This window comes from Cervus canadensis, chromosome 2, assembly GCF_019320065.1.
Source record: "Cervus canadensis isolate Bull #8, Minnesota chromosome 2, ASM1932006v1, whole genome shotgun sequence".
NCBI classification, from domain to species: Eukaryota; Metazoa; Chordata; class Mammalia; order Artiodactyla; family Cervidae; genus Cervus; species Cervus canadensis.
The window spans coordinates 18,100,626-18,119,701 of record NC_057387.1 but is presented as its reverse complement, the minus strand read 5'-3'; the positions used below and the strand labels follow the sequence as shown (position 1 = coordinate 18,119,701).

The following is a 19,076-nucleotide window of genomic DNA, read 5'->3' as shown; positions in this document are numbered from 1 at the left end:
TGCATCTCTGAGTTCATTGATATTTCTCCTGGCAATCTTGATTCCAGCTTGTGCTTCATCCAGCCCAGCATTTCTCATGATGTACTCTGCACAGAAGTTAAATAAATGTGGTGACAATATACAACCTTGACGTATTCCTTTCCCAAATTGGAACCAGTCTGTTTTTCCATATCTAGTTCTAACTGTTGCTTCTTGACCTGCATACAGATTTCTCAGGAGGCAGGTAAGGTGGTCTGGTATTCCCATCTCTCAGAATTTTCCACAGTTTGTTGTGATCCACCACACAGTCAAAGGCTTTGGGGTAATCAATAAAGCAGAAATAGATGTTTTTCTGGAACTCTCTTCCTTTTTCAATGATCCAACAGATGTTGGCAATTTGATCTCTGGTTCCTCTGCCTTTTCTAAATCCAGCTTGAACATCTGGAAGTTCACGGTTCATGTACTGTTGAAGCCTGGCTTGGAGAATTTTGAGCATTACTTTGCTAGCGTGTGAGATGAGTGCAATGTGTGGTAGTCTGAACATTATTTGGCATTGCCTTTTTTTGGGATTGGAATGAAAACTGACCCTTCCCAATCCTGTGGCCACTGCTGAGTTTTAAAAATTTGCTGGCATATTGAGTGCAGCACTTTCATAGCATCATCTTTTAGGATTTGAAGTAGCTCAACTGGAATTCCATCACTTCCGCTAGCTTTGTTTGTAGTGATGTTTTCTAAGGCCCACTTGACTTCGAATTCCAGGAGGTCTGGCTCTAGGTGATGTCTGCCTCATTATTTCAGCTTAAAATGTATTTAAGTTCATGAATTTGGCTTTTTCTTTAACTATATTGTTTTTAAAAAATTAATTAGTTATGTTTTTGGCTTGCTGGGTCTTTGTTGCTGCGCATGGACTTTCTCTAGGTGCAGTGAGGGAGGGCTACTTTTTGCTGAGATGTGCGGGCTTCTGACCGTGGTGGCTTCTCTTGCTGCACAGCATGGGTCCAGAGTTGTGGCTCAGTACTTGTGGCACACCAGCTTAGTTGCCCTGCAGGATGTGGAATCTGCCTGGACCAGGGATCGAACTTGTGTCCCTGCATTAGCAGGCGGATTTTTAACCACTGGACCACCAGAGAAGTCCTTTCTTTCATTTTTTTTAAATTAAAATTAAAAAAATAAAGTATGATTGATTTCCAATGTTGTCTTAGTTTCTGGTATACTGCAAAGTGATTCAGTTATACTGTACATATATAAATATATTCTTTTTTTATATTCTTTTCCATTGTGATTTACTATAGGATATTGAGAATATAGTTTCCTGTGCTATATCATACGGCCTTGTTGTTTATTCATGCTGTATGTAATAGTTTGCATCCCCTAATCCCGAACTCCCAATCCATTCCTCCTCTGCACTGCCTACCCCTTGGCAGCCACAAGTCTGTTCTCTATATCTAAGTCTGCTTTTGTTTTTTATATAATTTCATTTGTATAATATTTTAGAGTCCACATATAAGTGATATCATATGATCTTTGTCTTTGTCTGACTTAATTCACTTAGTATGATCATCTCTAGGCCCATCCATGGAGCTGCAAATGGCATTATTTCATTATTTTTTATGGCTGAGTAATATTCCATTATATTATACATATACACAATATACATCTTCTTTATCCATTCATCTTTTGATGGACATTTAAGTTGTTTCCATGTTTGACTGTATTTCATCTTTTATCCTTCACTTAGCTCCATGCACTTGTCCACTAGCTTGGTGGTATTCTTCATTCAACCCCTTCTGAGGCACCTTTCTTTCTGTGCACTAGCCTTATGGGGAATCTTTCCTGTCCCGCATCTTGTTTATCCTAGCTTCTTGACTGAGACTAGAAAGTTTCAAGGTATTGAGATATGAAGATAAAAGATGATATGAGGGTGGGGATAACAGGTATGGGGGTAAGGTCCACTTTTGGAATCCCTGTCTAGGCTTACTATGGCCTTTCCTCACGTTCATTATTTCTAGCCCAGTCTCCCATTCTACCTATTGTGTTCTGATAAAAAAGTCCTACTGTTTAACCCCAATAATCATCTATCCCTTGAAACTCTTTGGCTTTCATATATTTCCCCTCTACAAATTCACCTCCTTTTCTTTTTTTTACCTCGTTCTTTTCTACTTGCTCCTTAGCTTCTCTGACAGCTTTGGTAGACAGCTTAACGTCTGTTTCCTCAACCATGTTTTGCTCTCCTTTGCCTGATAAGTCTTATATACATTCTCTGCGGACATCTTACTTTGTTCTCATGCCCTCAGCTATCACTCATATATGGATGACTCCCTAATCTAACGCTTTCCCCGAACTGTCTTTGGGATTCCACTCAGAGTTTCAGATTGCAATGGCTAGTGGGATCAGAACACAGAACTTCCTAAACTGGTACTAAAATGTGATTCTTTATAGTCCCCTTTTTCCTTGTCTTGCTTTAAAAAAAAACAACACAACAACTCTTGTTGAACTGTTCCTCAGTTCATTTTGATTCATTCTTGTATCATCTTGACTTCCTTTGGCCTGTGTTCAAACAAAGACTAACTCCAAATACCTGCCCCCATCATATCATTTTATACCAAAATCTCTCCTTCTTCCGCTGTTTTTATCTTCATAAAACCTCCTTTTCAGGGAATTCAAAGGAAACACTTGGCAAGGAAAAGACAATCACTATTTTGTTTTCTTTTATTTAACATGACAAATTCCAAATATTTACATTTTAAATGCAAGCCTGTTTCAGGAGCTGTGTGTTTTGTTAGGGAGAAGTATGGAAGGTGGGGCAATGTGGAGCCCTTAGAAATCTGATAGGAAATCCTAAGGTCTCTAACCTGAAAAACTGGAAAAATAGTAAAGAAACAGTTCTGAAATTTGGACTAAGTCACCTACTTCCTTCCCCAAGGTAGCGGGACTTTCTTTGGGTATTTATCCTGAGAAAGGTGTAAGGGAATGGAAAGAACAGAATTTAAGCAAGAACTAAGAAAGGCTAAACTCTCAAGAACAAAAGTTTAAAAAATCATTCTTATACCGCTTTTATATTCCACATTGACAGACTTTTAAAAGCACATTTAAACTACAGATTTCCTTGGAAACCGACCAAAGGGATTTTAGAAAGCAGAGGCATTGCGGTGCTATTCGTATGCGCACTGATGTCTGATTTTCGTTAGGCCAGCATTATTTTCCCTCCAAGGCCTTAGTGTTTATTACAGCAACAATTACCTCAAGAACAAGTCCTCTAGGGTAGTTTTGTTTAAAGGTGCCTAACTTATCATACTTCACCCAACTACTTTCAAAATCGTTTAGTCCTTCATGCTGAAAGTTAAAACTATCATCCTTATCCCTGTTCTGGTTCTGCAGCTGAAGCCTATCTCCCGCAGGACAGCGCCACGAAGGCATGCTTTTTACGTGATGAGCACGTTGCTGTGCACCTTGGCTGCAAAGCAAGAGCTGCGTTTTAAAACCGCCAGGAGCGGGTGGGTGCAGGGTGCTCAGTTATCTGTCTCACAACTTCCGCACGTAAGAAGGATGTTTTCTTCCTTCCTTTAACATGAAAAACAGATAAGACAAAAACAAAAAGAAATCCAACAAGCTTCAGAACCGTCCGATCGCCTAGGGAAAGCGCGCCAATCACACAAAGAAAAGGAGGGGGGCTACTGGGATTCAAAATCATTTCTCCGGGACGAACACCGTCCTGGACCTATCGGAGTTAACTGCGCGCTTGATCGCAGCCAGTAAACACACTGTTTCTGGTTCAGGTCCGCCCTAAAGACTGATAGACGTTGATGTAACCCAATGGAGGAGTGAGATGCTGAAGAATCCACCAATACATTCTGGAGGTGGGTGGAGTGTAGGCCAGGGGGTTGGCGGTGCGGTGTCATGGAGGCTCAGTCTCCGAGCAGCCATTGAAGGGGAAGGAACTGAGGGTGTGTGTATGTGTGTGCGTGTGAGTGCGCGCGCGAGTGTGTGGACAAGGAGGTGGGGGCAGCCGAGTTAGAGTCCCAACTCCTTGGACTCCATTTGCGATTCTCTTCTTTCTTTCCCATACCTATCTGGTGGTGGTGGGCGTTTATATTTGCCTTTCTTTTCATTCATTTCCAAATCTTTTAAAAATTTAGGGTTGGGGGTAGTGGGAAAGGCAGGAAAAGGTAAGGGAGGAGAGTGGTAGCAGAAGAGCAGGAGGAGGACATGGAGATGAAGAAGAGGATTAACCTGGAGTTAAGGGACAGAGCCCCGGAGGAGGTGAGATGACTCAGCCCCCTCCCCTTCCTTACCAGCCCTGTATTCGGAGGATCGGGTTTCTGGGGGTCCTGGTGGGCGTGTGGGGAGGGGTAATGAATTAACCCCCATCTGGGGTTAGGGCTGGAGGGAAATATTCCATTTTAACTTTTAAATCATTAAAATCTTAAAATGGCGAAGGGTTTAAGTTTCTAGGGGGCGTTTTTGTGTGTGCTTGGGGGCTTAGCCCCTTCTCCCCTCGAGTCAGGCGTCGTGGCCTCGTGGGGGCGGGAAGCGGGGTGTTGGGGGTGGTTCACCGGCTTCGCTGCCCACGGTCCTGCTCCTCAGGGCCGGCGGCGTGGGCGCGACCCCCCAGTCCCATTCGCCTCTGCCGCAGCCATCGTCGCCTGAGAAGTTAGTCCAACTTTTCTGCAGAGCTGCCAACTCTTTTTTTGGGCCAGGGGGCGTCCCCGGCCTCGAGGCCCCTGGACGTTCGACGACATCGCGCCGGGCGCTGCCTGGGGTCGCTTGCGTAGTCGGAAGGACCGCGGGCTGCCGGCGGCGCCCACTCCCCCGGGAAGCGGCGCGCGCCGACCGCCGCCAGGCGGAATCTGGGTCAGCGGCTGGTTCTCTGGCCGCGAGGAAGTTTTGGGACTCGTCGTAGTGACCGGAGGTGGGGAGGGGACACGAGACTTTATCCCCTTCGTCCTCCCGCGGTGTAACAAAATTCGGCTCGGCGTGTCGTGTCGTGGAGGCTGCAACTCCAGTTTTGATCCCGGGAGACGGTTTCACAAAACTAAACAAATGGGTCGTAGAAGTTTCGCGTCTTAAAGATAGGTTCGGCGAAACTAAATGATGCGCTCTCTGCTGTCGCCTTAGTTAAAGAGACAGGCTTGGGAGGGGCCACGTGAGGCGGGTCGCGGTCAACTTTTCGGGGGTCGGGCGGAAGGCGTTTCCGCCTCCTTTTTGGAGGGAGCCTTCTCGACTTCACTCAGTCCTCCCCGCCCGGGGCGGAGGCGCCGTGGGCAACGCGGGCTCGGAGGCGACCCCTCTTTTCGTTGGGGAGTCCCCGCCCCTTGTGGGGTTTCCCGTCGGTCGGAGCGGCAGGTCGCGAAAGCGGGGCCCATGGCCAGCGAGGAACCTCGCGTTTCTGGTCGCAGTGGAAAACGTCTAGAGTCTTGCTAATTGCAGCCTTCGAAATAAACGTAGAGTTGCAATATAGGGGGTATATTTTTTCGGGAGGGGAAGAGGTGGTGCTTGTGCGTACCAGCGTAGGGTCCTTTCGGTAAGCTTGCAGCGGCGTGAGGAGTGGGAATCCGAGATCTTTACGTACTTTTTAGAAAATATCTTTCCATGAAATTGGTGGGGGGCAGGGAGGAGGAAAAAGTCACTACTATCATCCCACAGACAACTTCAAGTTTCCTAGGGCCTACTCTTTAAGGACTTAAGGAAAAAACAAAATCAAAGTCAAAAAGCTGTCTCGCAGAAGCACACATTTCGAATGCGCTTTTTTGTCTTGGTTGGAAAAGTGGGTTTCCCCTCCTCCCCCATTTTTGTACCTGTCCTATCCCTAGTAATTTTCTCGCCAGTTTTGGGGAGTCCCGGATGTCACGTTTTTGCAGCCCTGTGGTGTAATAACGGTCTCTTATATTTGAATAGCCCTTTACAGTTTACAAAGCACTCTTCGTGTTTGTTATTTACTTTACTACTTCCGACCAACTTGTAAGGTGGATGGTATAGTTTTAGAATCCAAATTAGCAAACGGAGTCTCAGGGCAGTGAAGTTACTTACTCAAGTGGAAAAACTGGTTTTCTGACACCAAATCTAGTGGCCCTCTCCTCCACTCAGCGAGTCCCGAGACTGCGCGCAGGCACAACTCGGCCACACACTGTGACTGACCCCAGGCAGCCGTGCTAACCTTCTAGGCCTTGACTTCTGCTCTAAACAGATTATGATGCCTTCCTTTGCTTCCTGAAATACCATGTCATGTTCAAATAGAGAAGGTGGCATTCCTAGTTGCTAACATTTATATCTCAAAATACCCCAAGCATATTTTTGCATTGAGAGTGGAGGGCCAAGATTTCCTGCCTCCCTTCTAAGTTTAAGTCCATTTAGGCCCACACCAGAAAGTTTTCTGCTCCAGCTCTGACTGGATAGAGGATCCAGCATATGCCTTTCCACGACTGGGGAGAAGTCACAGAAATTCTACCAGGGTGGCAGGGAAAAATAACATTTGGTCAAGGATGTGTTGTTCTGGGTGATACTGATATTAGAACAAAGAACATCTGAAAGCTGGGCTGTCTGAGAAGGAGCTTTCTAATGTTTCTTCATGAAAGGTAACAAGGTATTTTTGAGTTATGGTGACATCAACCAAAGTTAAAGGAGTTTTAAAGTGAAAGAGTGAAGAAAACAATTGCCTTTCTTCTCCCTATTTTAGGGCTCATTTAAATCCTTTCTCAGTAACCTGGGTGTTCCCTTACTGCATAAATATATGCTCTGATGTTGAGGGTCCTTTTCACAAGTGTCAGAAATATGTTTCATGTGGGACCTTTTCAAAGGTTTATTTCTTATGCAGTTAAATTTAATTAGTGGGACATCCCTGGTGGTCCAGTGGGTAAGACTCTGTATTCCTAATGCAGGAGACCCAGGTTCAATCCCTGGTCAGGGAATTAGATCCCACATGCTGCAACTAAGACCCAGTACAGCTAAATAAATAAATACATATTAAAAAAAAATTTTTATTAGTGATTTGAAGCAGGCATTGACTGTCTTAGTCCAAGTTTAAATTTTAAAAAATTAACTTATGATATCAGACTTTGTATTTCAATTTTGGGGGAGAATGAAAAGGATCTATATAAGAGGATTGGTGGTTTTAATGTTCATGTTTCCAGAGTGTCAGGACCCAGGTCTTTTTGCTAAACAAACTAAAGAATCATTCATATTCTCTCTTCTAGGTAACAGAATTGGTCCTTGATAATTGCCTCTGTGTCAATGGGGAAATTGAGGGCCTGAATGATACTTTTAAAAAACTAGAGTTTCTGAGTATGGCTAATGTGGAACTAAGTTCACTGGCCCGGCTGCCCAGCTTAAATAAACTTCGGAAGGTAAGTTGGCATGAGGCATGAGAGTATCATGATTTTGATGCCAAGGGCTATTATGCACATTTTTTCCCACATGAAATGATGATTCTGCCTTTTAATTAGAAGCCTCTAAGTTTCTAGAGGTAAGAAAATGGGTTATGTAGCATTTTGAAATCCACTCTAATATTGCTTTGGTTGTGGAAATTTAAATTTAACAATGAAATCACTTTATGACATGAATTTAACACCTACCAAATGTTTTTCTCTGAAGTGTAAAATCCAGCTATTATACAACTGGAACCAAACCTGGTTAGAAGTCTTTAGAGATTCTGATATTTTATTTGGCGGTCATAGATGGGAATTTGGAAATTAAAGACTTGTGAAAGTCTTTCTTGAAGCCAAAGAGAATGACAATTGTTTTCTTCTTTAAATTGATATATTTTAGAAATCTTTAATGTGTCCTAAGCCTTTGCCATTCTTTGTTTTCTTCTCATGTTGAATATATAGTTGGAACTTAGTGATAATATAATTTCTGGAGGCTTGGAAGTCCTGGCAGAGAAATGCCCAAATCTTACCTACCTCAATTTGAGTGGAAACAAAATCAAAGATCTCAGTACAGTAGAAGCTCTGGTAAGTGGACAGGTTTGTCTCTGGACTTGCTCTTTCTGGTTGAATTTTCTGAGATTTGCTTGAGTTTTGTCCTATTGACTTGTAATTCACTCTTTTAAAACTTTTGACTTTCTTATATGTTGTGATATAGATGATACTGCTTTATTTTCCTTTGGAGTAAAACATTCAGATAAATGTTTAAATCGGTAGGAAATTTATTTTATCATCAACTTCTGGAGTTGAATATCTGGTTGTAAAATTTCCAGTATTTTCTTAAATTCTGTTCCTTCTTTCTTGATTATTTTTTGAGTTATTTCATTATTTGCTCCTCAGTTTCCTGGTATGAGGGAAGGAAAGGAGATGAAGTGAAACTCTGAAAATTTACCAAAAAAAAAAAAAAAAGCTTGGGGGGAGGTTGAAATTGTTGAAAATAAACTTGATTGTGGATTTAAACTAACCATGTTATTGTTTTTTTTTTTTCTTTTTTCAGTGGGTTTTGTCATACATTGACATGAATCAGCAATAGATTTACACGTATTCCCCATCCCGATCCCCCCTCCCACCTCCCTTCCACCCGATTCCTCTGGGTCTTCCCAGTGCACCAGGCTCGAGCACTTGTCTCATGCATCCCACCTGGGCTGGTGATCTGTTTCACCATGGATAATATACATGCTGTTCTTTCGCAACATCCCACCCTCCCATGTTATTGTTGTTGCCTCTATGCACAGATTCAGTCAACAAAGTATATTGAGTGCACACTACAGGTAAAGCACTAAGCCAGGGTGCTAGAGATAGCAGTGAACAAAACAGAGTTCCTGCTCTTGTGGTGTTTATATGCCAGGGACTATTAGGAGAATTAGCTGTGCTCGATATAATAACCCTTCATTATAAAATTCTAAACATCTGAAATTCTTTTGACTTCAAGTTCTATACATTTTCTGGTTCATGCATTAAAAAGAAATAACATTTTAAATCGTGAATGTAATTTTTTACTTTTTACCTTTCTAGCAAAATCTTAAAAATTTGAAGAGTCTTGACTTGTTTAACTGTGAGATCACAAACCTGGAAGATTACAGAGAAAGTATTTTTGAACTGCTGCAGCAAATCACATACTTAGATGGATTTGACCAGGAGGATAATGAAGCACCAGACTCAGAAGAGGAGGATGATGAGGGTAATCATTCTTAATACTATAAATGTGTCACAATTATAGCCTGTACCCTAGCTAGTAAATTAGACTGGACTTGGGTATTTAAGTGTGGGGGATAAAAGATGTAAGACAAGAAAACCTTAAAACCCACAGCCCTAGTCCTATATTTGTTCAGATTTCTGATTGCTTTGGGGAATTTAATGGTTATTATAGTATTAAGCTCCATGAAATTTTATATTTATGTAAACTTCACCACTGCCCAGTAAAATGGTAACTTTTTTTTTTTGGTAACTTTTGAAATAGTATTAAAAACATGGAGAAGGAATTGGCAACCCACTCCAGTATTCTTGCCTGGAAAAGTCCATGGACAGAGGAGCCTGGCGGGCTGCAGTCCATGGGGTTACATGACTGAGCATGTGTGCATGAGGGTGGAGGGAGATGGGTTGGTAGCAATAAACTGGTAGAACTAAAAAAGGAAAAAAGTATTAAAAACAAACCAAAAACCATTCATCACATAATTATCCATAAAAGTCACAAAGTAGAGACAACTCAAGTATATATCAGTTGGTGAACAGATAAACAAAATGTGATGTATCCATACAATGGAATCTTAATCAACCATAAAAATGATTGAAGTACTGATGCATGCTACTATGTGTGTGAACCTTGAAAACATTCTGCTAAGTGAAAGAAGCCATATTCAGAAAGCCACATATTGTATGACACTGTTTATATGAAATGTCATACAATATGTGTGGCATTTGCCTCAAATTCGTAGGCAAATTCATAGAGACAGAAAGTAGAGTAATGATTGTTAGGGATCTGGGAGAGGAGAATAGTGAGTGACTATTAATGGATATAGGTTTTCTTTTGTAGGGGGTGATGGAAATGTTCTAGGAGTTGAACATTTTCAGATAAATGGGTGACTAATAGATCAGATGACAGAACAGCTGTTGTTAGTGCTGGGACACTGTTGCTATTGGTTGAAAAGTTATTCACTTGTAAGAAGAAATTAGAGGGATAAACAGTGTTACAAAATGATGGAATGATTGACAGGTTTTGAAGACTGTGAAGTAAAATCAACTTCAGTACATGTAATGTTTTGATGAGAATCTATACATTGGGAAAATTTTAATATTTAGATACTGTATTTCTCAAATAGTAAATAGGGATGTTATAAAAGAAATCTTAAAATCACCCTGAGATACTTTCTACCCGTTGGCTTAAGAATTTGAGGGGCCAGAGCAAAAATATTTGTCCAGATGTTTGCTCATCTTTTAAAATATTCTAAAAGATGGAGATGAAGATGATGAAGAGGAAGAGGAAGATGAAGCTGGTCCACCTGAAGGATATGAGGAAGAGGAGGAGGAAGAAGAGGAGGATGAGGAGGAGGATGAAGATGAAGCAGGCTCAGAACTGGGAGAGGGAGAAGAGGAGGTGGGCCTCTCATACTTGATGAAAGAAGAAATTCAGGTGAGTAGACCTTCTTATGTGCAGTGAAAATTAACTCTTTCGGCATAGGGTTAAGTAATATAAAAAGTAAGTTGTGTAGAAATTTGAGAGTTGTTTTTCACAACTCTGTGTGTGTCCACCTGCTTTTTTTCCCCACTGCCCCCCAGTTTATACTATATCCAGATAATCATAAACCCTATGATTTTGCCTCCCAGATATCTTTCAAATCCATCTTTCCTTCAGTAGCATGGTATAGTGGAAACATTTTACAAGTGTTTCTGAGCCCCAGTTTCTGCGTTTATGTAACTGAGATTTATACCAACTTCATAGAGTCGTTAAGGATTTAACAAACTAATATGTGTAAAGTATCTAGTTGCTGGCACGTTGTAGGCACTCATGGAAACTTTCCTTTCCCCTAATTATTTTTTGCTTATGCTTTTCTAGTAGTTTTCTAAATGGTCTCTCTGAGAACAGTGTTACTACTTAGGTGTATCCTCCACAGTGCTTGCCTGTGTGGTCCGCATGCAAATGTGATTGTATCACTAGCCTGCTTGAAACCCTTTAATGTTTCCCTGTTACCACCACGATATACAAGGCCCTCCATTATCTAGCCTCTGCTTCCTTCTCTAGCTTCATCTCCCTTAGTACCGAATTAAATCATCACACAAAGCTGTTATTGCCTTTCTGTCTGTATACACATTGTTTACTTTATCTGAAATGACTTGCTAGCCATGCCTTCTAATGAACTTTTCTTTTTTCTCAGGTAACATCAACATACTAAAGCATGTAAAGTGGACCGATTTTATGTACAACTCCATGAAATATTATATATGTACATACTTGTGTAACCATTACTCAAATTGTGCCTCATGATTCTTTTAACACTCAACTCTGGAGTTGCCTCATTATTGAAGCTTTCTATAATTTTAAAGGGACAGTCACTCCTTCCTCTTTTAACTTTGAACCTATAGACATTTTTTAAAAACTTATTTGGCTACTTTCTACTAGATAGGTCCTTTAGGGAAGGGCTATTCATCTTTGTGTCTCAGCATCTAATACATTGATTGGGACATAGTAGGTTCACAGGAAATGTCAGTTGACTAGAACAAATGATCTGTAGTCCCTGGGAGTTTAGATAACTTACTAGTTTTCTCTTAATGTAAAATTACTGAGTTTTGTTTTCATCATTCATAATTTAATGTTTATTATTAAAAATAACCTCTTATTTAGACTAGAAATTGTATTTTTATTTGTTTTCCTAATGACTTTTACATTACTTAAATAGTATCACTGATTAATGATGATTTTTCTCTGATACCATTTTAAATATGAAACTAGTATAGAAAAAAAATGGCACTTAAATTTGTTTGGCGCCTTAGTGAGTTAGGATCTTCACAATAATGAAGAATAGAACTTCTAAGTATTCAGGGAGAAAGGCAACCTATTCAATTCTTATCAGCATACAACTTGAATATTTTCCCCATAAGTTTTAATTTAGTTAGTAAAATAATAGACTTATTATTTTGTAATTTGACTTATTTTTGCCTTTGGCTGCACTGCTCCATTTGTGCGACCTCAGTTCCCTGACCAGGGATCGAACCCATGCCCCTACTACAGTGGAAGTACAGAGTCCTACCCACTAAACCACCAGTCCTTGCAGTTGACTTTATTTTCTGTGCCAGTAATTCTTCTTTAAATGGTATTAAGTCATTTAAAAATGACCTTCTTCTAACTTTGAATGTGTTTATATTCATCCTTCTGTTGAGTATTGGGAAATATGAACTAAAAATGATGTGGTGAAGTATAGAGCAAACATTTCTAAGATAATATATACAACATTAAGTCAATGTGGTACCCAGGTAGCTGAGTCCAGAAGTTTTCAATCATGATGAGGTAATTTGGGTGTTTTTTAAAATGAAGTCTTGTTTTTAGAAGCTAAGAGCCAGAGAACCTTCAGAAAGTAAGATTAAAAAAAAATTTAGAAGGAAATAGAAATGATATTTGATTAGCTACTTTTTTGTTTGAGTTATTTCTATTTCAGCTGCTCTTCAAATGTAAGGAATTAATATGTATAAAGAAGGACTTACATGTAGTATACTTCATTAAAAATGGAGATGGGGGATTTAGGAGAACTGGGAATTACGGTGTTTTTGCACTATTCGCAGTATTAACACAAATGAGGAAACATTTTATAAACCACTAATTAGGAAAAGACCATAATCTTTACTGAGCAAATATCTGGTAATCTAATAGATTGTGTGTGTGTGTGTGTGTGTGTGTGTGTGTATTTAGCTGTGTTGGGTTTTCACTGTAGCACACAGGATTTAGTTTCCTGAACTCCAGGCTCCCTGCCTTGTAAGCACTGAGTCGTAGCCAGAGGACCACCAGAGAAGTCTCTAGATGATATATATTTTTTTAAAGGCACAAAAAGATGATATATATTTTTTAAAAGGCATAAAAACATGAATTGATTAATCATGTTTTGTATAAAACAAAGTCCAGAGAAATAATTTGCTTTTTAAAGTTGAGCTTTTCTTAATTACCATGGAATATATGTGATTAGTATTTCAAGTGGTTTGGTTTTTAAAAAATTTATAAATATTTAAATACCCTCATTTGTCACTCCTTGCAGATTTGAAGTGTTTAAAAAAATGTTCTTTCTCCTTTTCCTCTCCCTTTCCCTCCTCTTCTCTCCCCTCTCTTCTACCCCCTTCTCTTCCTTTTTTATGTAAGTGTAAGCCCACACATTTTTCCTGATTTTTACTATAGTTGCTTAGTTTATTTGCTACCTCATCAATTGCTTATGCTTTTTGTAGCTTGGATGTCCTGGTATGGAGTGTTTTAAGGTTTAAATTGACTAAGAACGGTTTCTGATATGTGTCATGCAGTTTAGTTTCTCAGGGGCTTCAAGCTAAATGTGGGAAAAATAGGTTCTGATTAATATTTCTAGACACAAATGGAGCTGTGGTTATTTTGAAAAAGGTGGGTTGTCCAAGTTTTTCTTAACTACCAAGCAGTTTTTAACATTTGCCATTTAAACTATTTTTAAGGAGGTGCAAACTGTTTTGAGGTTGGAGAGGGTCCCTAGATTGATTGCATTTTTAAAAATATATATTAGAACTTAACCATTTGGAACACAACCAAGCACAAGGCAGTAATGTTTAAAATGTAAAAGTATAAAAGGTCTAAATAACAAAAGACGTTTTCTTAGTAGGAGAATATTCAAACTGTTACTCTAAACTTATTTTCTCTTTTATATTCAGTTCTCTGGTAAGCTTGTTGATCTAGTTTCTGAATCCATAGCAGATTAAAATTGAAATAGTAAGTAACTATAAAAGAGCAGGCATTAGGAAGAGATACAATTCAAAGTAGAGGCCAAGAGTCACTTTAAAAAGGAGAAAACCATCTTACATATATTAATAGTCTTTGAGGGAATTGGCATATACTAATTAGAATACTGCTCATCATCAAAATGGTGACTATGATAATTCAAGGGAAAGGTTTAGCATAAAATGGTAGAAGTGTGCAATGCATTTTAGAGATTTTATCCCAATTTGCTAAAAAAAAAAAAAAACAAAACAGGTTATGATGTTTGAAGGCTGTGTTTAAATCTTAGTTATCCGAAACACCTCATCCCACGAGTTGTAGATCAAATTCAAATTTTATTGTGATTTTTATTGATATTTGCTATTTTGCTGTGTAGAATTTTAGATGTAGAAAGAACTTAGAGATCTTTCTAGATGAATACTTCTTTCATTGATTGGAAAACTGAGGTCCAGAGAGATTAAGTGATTTACTCCATACGTATAACTCTGTTGGAGCTACGATTCAGGTGATTCCTTCCTCAGTTTATGAAACAGAAGACTATGCTATGTCTTTGAAATAGTCGATAATTACTCTGTCTATTAGCCATTGGGCACATTTGCTTATTTAGTTAAAGTAAAATAAAATTCAGTTCCTCATTTGCACTGGTCACATTTCAGATACTCAGGTGCTGTGTGTGGCTAGTGGTTACTGCATTGAATAGCACAGATGCAGAACTTTTCCGTTGTTGCAGAAAGTTCTTTTGAACATTGCTGTTCTCAACCATAACTTATTTTCATGAAGAAACTAGGTTTAGTTAGGCTTTTAAAAAGACCTCTATAAGTCAGGCAGAGGTTGTCAGAACACAGGATGACCATATTTTTTTTTTTCCTGCTGGAATGTATTGTTATCAAAGAGTGAAAAGCCCATGTCATGGGTTGTTTATTCTCAAACTGAATTTTTTCTTTTAATTGAAGTATAGTTGATTTACAGTATTGTGTTAGTTTCTGGTATATAACAAAGTGATTCAGTTATATATATATATATATATATATATATATATATATACACACACACACTTTTTCATAATCTTTTCCATTTTGGTTTATTGCAGGATATTAGATCCCTGTGCTGTACAGTAGGACCTTGTTGTTTATCTATTTTATGTATATAGTGGTTTATATCTCCTAATCCCAAACTCCCAGTTTATCCCTCCTTCATCCCCTTTGGTAACCATAAGTTTGTTTTCTGTGTCTATGAGTCTATTTCTGTTTCGTAAATAAGTTTATTTGTGTCATATTCAAACTGAATATTTGAATCTCAAGGATGAAGAAGATGATGATGACTATGTTGAAGAAGGGGAAGAAGAAGAAGAAGAAGAGGGTGAGTTACATTAGCCATTTAAAAATCCTAAAAAGCCTTTATTCATGGGTTTTAAAGAATGTGTCTATAATTCAAATTATCACTGATCTCTTTGATATTGGTAACATATCACACAATTCCTTGAAAGGTATAGAACCTTTTTAAAGAGGAATTTTCTCAGGACATTCATTAATTCCATTTAAAAGAAAAGAAAAACAACAGCTTATAACATTTGTTTCAAAAGAGGAATGAAGAGATAATGGGACCATAAGCTCAATTTATTATTTTTTTTATAGCCTTTCATTTTGGAGAGGGTGAAACCTTATTTATGAGAGAAGAGCAGTTGAACTCCAGATAATGCCTATTTTGGATTTGCCCTCTGCTTCTCTTTACCTATGTCTTTCAAGAAATTTAAAAATTTAGTAATAGTTCCACTAATGTTTCTTGATCTGTACTTCATGATTTGGCCACAAGGGTGCATAGCAAGCTGTCAGTATTTATGGATTTCTAAGTCTATTATGGTTGTTTCAATACTGAACTTAAAAGTAATGCAGAGGGGAAACCTAACCTATAATTTTCTTGTGGCATTAACTTTAACTAAGATAGATTCAAAATTTTTTAGCCTAACAAATATTCATTTGTTAAAATTAAGTATTTTGAACAGTTTTCCTTTTATTTTTTCAGAAGAAGAAGGTCTTCGAGGGGAAAAGAGGAAACGAGATGCTGAAGATGATGGAGAGGAAGAAGATGACTAGATCATTCTAAGACCAGATTCCCTAATGTTCCTGGGTGTGCAATAGAGTGATCACATCTTCTTTGTTTCTTCTTGTATGATAGCTATCCCTACAGAATATAATGTGTAACTTTTTATAGGAAAAGTGTGGTTTTACTATTTTTGCCTTATCATTCCAAATAAGATAACTAGTCTGTTAATGATCATATTGTATGTAGAGAAAAATTTTCATTGACCCCCCCCATTGTGAAATTCCCTAGCCATTTATTTAGAATCTTAATTTTTCTAATTAAAGCTCATTGTATTAGTCATTTTTAGCATAATTAAAATATGATCGCTTTTACACAGGCATAGTATGGTGCATTTCATTCATAGGGTTTTAAAGTTATTTATAAATTCACTGAAATCACAGTTGGCTGAAATATGGAATGAAAATAGTCTCTTGAATGATAAGTTGGTTATTTTTTTAGAGGCAACCCAGAGATCTTTAGTTTGAAGGCAATGCCTTTTTTTTGGCTGAGGGTAATTGAGTGCTTTTTTGTCACATGAGTAGCTTGGAAAGTAGGAGCAGAATAGTAAAGGTTCTATTCAACAATAAGTTCATGGCATTTGTGGAGCCTTCTAAAACCTTTTAAGCTAGGTGACTAAGAAGATTTTTGTTTTCAAGGAAAAATTGCTTTTACTGAGTTGAGAGACATGTAGGTGAGCCCTTTCTTGTTCCAGTTGATGATCATGACCTGCCAACAGTTGTTATTTTAAGTGTGCACTCTTGTTTTCCTCTCAGTGATTCTCTTATGATCACCTCCCTTTCTTGTTTCACTCCCTTCCCTCTTCTCAAAAAACAGTTGGGAAACAGGGACACCCAGGATGACTCTGTTTTATACCTCAACCACCTTGTCAGACCTGTCTCAGTCTTAAACAAGCTAAGTGAAAGAAACTGAGTGTTTTCTGAAATACAAATATTATTATCAACACAGTTTTATGCAACAGACTCTGCTTACTGTAAATCTTTCTTGACAAGATGTACAGACTGTATTAGGAAGATGGAGAAAGAAAAGAACGGAGGAGACTCTTGGAAGCAGCACTGTGTTCCTCAAAAGTCAGAACAATTGCCTGGTGATAATGAGACATTCAAATCAGATTAGCTTTCCAAATGATTTAGATACCATGCTGCAAAGCATGGGCTTCCCAGGTGGCGCTAGTGGTAAGGCGCCAGTACAGGAAACATAAGAGATGCAGGTTTGATCCCTGAGTTGGGAAGATCCCCTGGAAGAGGGCCTGGCAACCCACTCCAGTGTTCTTGCCTGGAGAATCGCAGGGACAGAGGGGCCTGGGTGGCTATAGTCCACAGGACTGCAAAGAGTCAGACATGACTGAAGTGACTTAAGAACGCACACACTGCAAAGTAGTTCTAATTTTTCTGAGTAGAACCTTTATTCTTTGTATAGTTTTAAAGCATTATTACCAGTTATAACATTTAATTGGAATACACTGGACAGCTGGGAAAATATTTGAAACTAAATCAATATTAAGATTTGTTTTCAGGTAGATGTCTATTAAAATAGAAACATTTGGGATAACCGAGTGTGTGTGTCTTATACAACTACTAAATATAATATTATGAATAGGCAAGTACATCTTTGTTTTTTGTTGTGGAGGCTCCATGTTCAAGGCAATTGTTTTCTTAATTTTGGCTAGATAAAAAAATTTTCCCTTTGTTTTGAATATGTGTAAGTTTTTAAAACGTATCAGCAAATTAGTTGGTTACATTTTCATACTGGGACACATTTAAATTACTGAGAATAGTATTACTTCTTTCTTAGTTTAAAATGTATGACAGGGTTTTAAAGTAAATTGCAAAGTTATTTCTGGATAAACTAAAAAAGCTGCATAACTGAAATAAAACTGTTGAGATAAGTTTAGTTGGGGGGTTTGAATCTCCAAAAGGCTAACATTTTACTCCTTTTTAACAATTGTAATACCCTGTTTTAGTCCCTAAGAATTCTTATTGCATAATATGCCAGATTATAAGATACTTTAAAAGTTAAATCTATATATTGCCTTTCTTATCAATCATCTTATTGTGCAATCGAAATGATCAAAATTAAGAGTTCTTTGGTTTGAAAACAACACTTAGAGCCTCCAAATAACTTTTTAAGAGTTATTTAGCTTTGTGGGTGATATTTTCATGCAAATAAGTAAGGGTGGGTTTTATATTTTGTAGAAGTTTTTGGTCCTATTTTAATGCTCTTTGTATGGCAGTATGTATATAGTGTGTTAAATTCCTCAAGACCCTCCTTGAAAACTTTGAAGTTAATACTTTTGTGCAACTGTGTTTTGAATAAAGCCATGACAGTGTTAAAAACATAAAAAGGCAGTACTGATTATTATTTTATTGTTTCTGACCCCTGTTTTTTTCTGTGACTGCTGTAATTTAAAGTTTTTGAAAATGAATTGCTTCAAATAAATTGAAGAGTTGTTACTGATTAGTTTCACTGTATGGTATTCATTTTTTTTAACATCACCACTGTTCAACATCACCAGAATCAGCTTGAAAGTTAACATGCAAACACGAATGTGATATGAGGTAATACAGTGTAATAGTTTAACTCATTAACTTTTCCCAAAGGGTTGCAAACTGAGCCAGTATTTTGTATTTTGATTTGAAGTAATAACTTAATATCTACAGTTGAAGCAACTATTGTTTATAGTTACCCAAAGTGATTATAAACCTCTTGTACAGCAAATAGTTTTCTAAAATGAATCTAAAGTCTCCATTAATACTGTATGTTTATCTTCGGAGTCCTTAGATAATATAAATACAAATATAAATAATTCTTGCATGTTTATCTTGAGTAAATCCAACCTGAAACAAAACTTTTTCTGCTCTCATTTTGGATTTCCTGTGATAAGTGGTTTTTTAAAAGTTTCATTTGTAGGCAACTCTGGAATCTGATAAAGTCAAGGCACAAGTATAAAGTAATGTTTTCATGTATTTTAATTATGGAACTCTGCTTCCTGAGAGATGGAAAATACTGAAGTACATTTCAACTGCAGGGATTATTGAAATTAATATGGTATTTTTTGGTTTTATGGCTTAAAAAAATTAAAAACTTATTCCTTCTAGGTTAAAGATGATTGTAATACACTAGTTTTTGGTGGAGATGTTGGG

General features: G+C 38.0%; 1 protein-coding gene and 1 non-coding gene across 4 annotated transcripts; both read left to right on the top strand.

The window, feature by feature from the left end:
- Nucleotides 1–3,867: 3,867 nt before the first annotated feature.
- ANP32E (acidic nuclear phosphoprotein 32 family member E) lies at nucleotides 3,868–18,393 on the top strand. 3 transcript variants are annotated; one of them, XM_043457269.1, is made up of 7 exons: nucleotides 3,868–4,239; nucleotides 7,170–7,319; nucleotides 7,803–7,925; nucleotides 8,913–9,078; nucleotides 10,349–10,527; nucleotides 15,135–15,192; nucleotides 15,856–18,393. In XM_043457269.1, the coding sequence occupies exons 1-7, from the start codon at nucleotides 4,186–4,188 to the stop codon at nucleotides 15,924–15,926; spliced, it is 801 nt and encodes a 266-aa protein (XP_043313204.1). In that variant the 5' UTR covers nucleotides 3,868–4,185; the 3' UTR covers nucleotides 15,927–18,393. The 3 variants fall into 3 exon arrangements, with proteins under 3 accessions (XP_043313204.1, XP_043313212.1, XP_043313218.1); XM_043457277.1 differs by lacking the exons at nucleotides 15,135–15,192; nucleotides 15,856–18,393 and adding an exon at nucleotides 11,270–11,302; XM_043457283.1 differs by lacking the exons at nucleotides 8,913–9,078; nucleotides 15,135–15,192; nucleotides 15,856–18,393 and having other exon boundaries at nucleotides 10,349–10,510.
- Nucleotides 6,812–6,884, top strand: TRNAR-CCU. The gene has a single exon. It is a non-coding gene; the product is annotated as a tRNA-Arg (tRNA).
- Nucleotides 18,394–19,076: the final 683 nt, after the last annotated feature.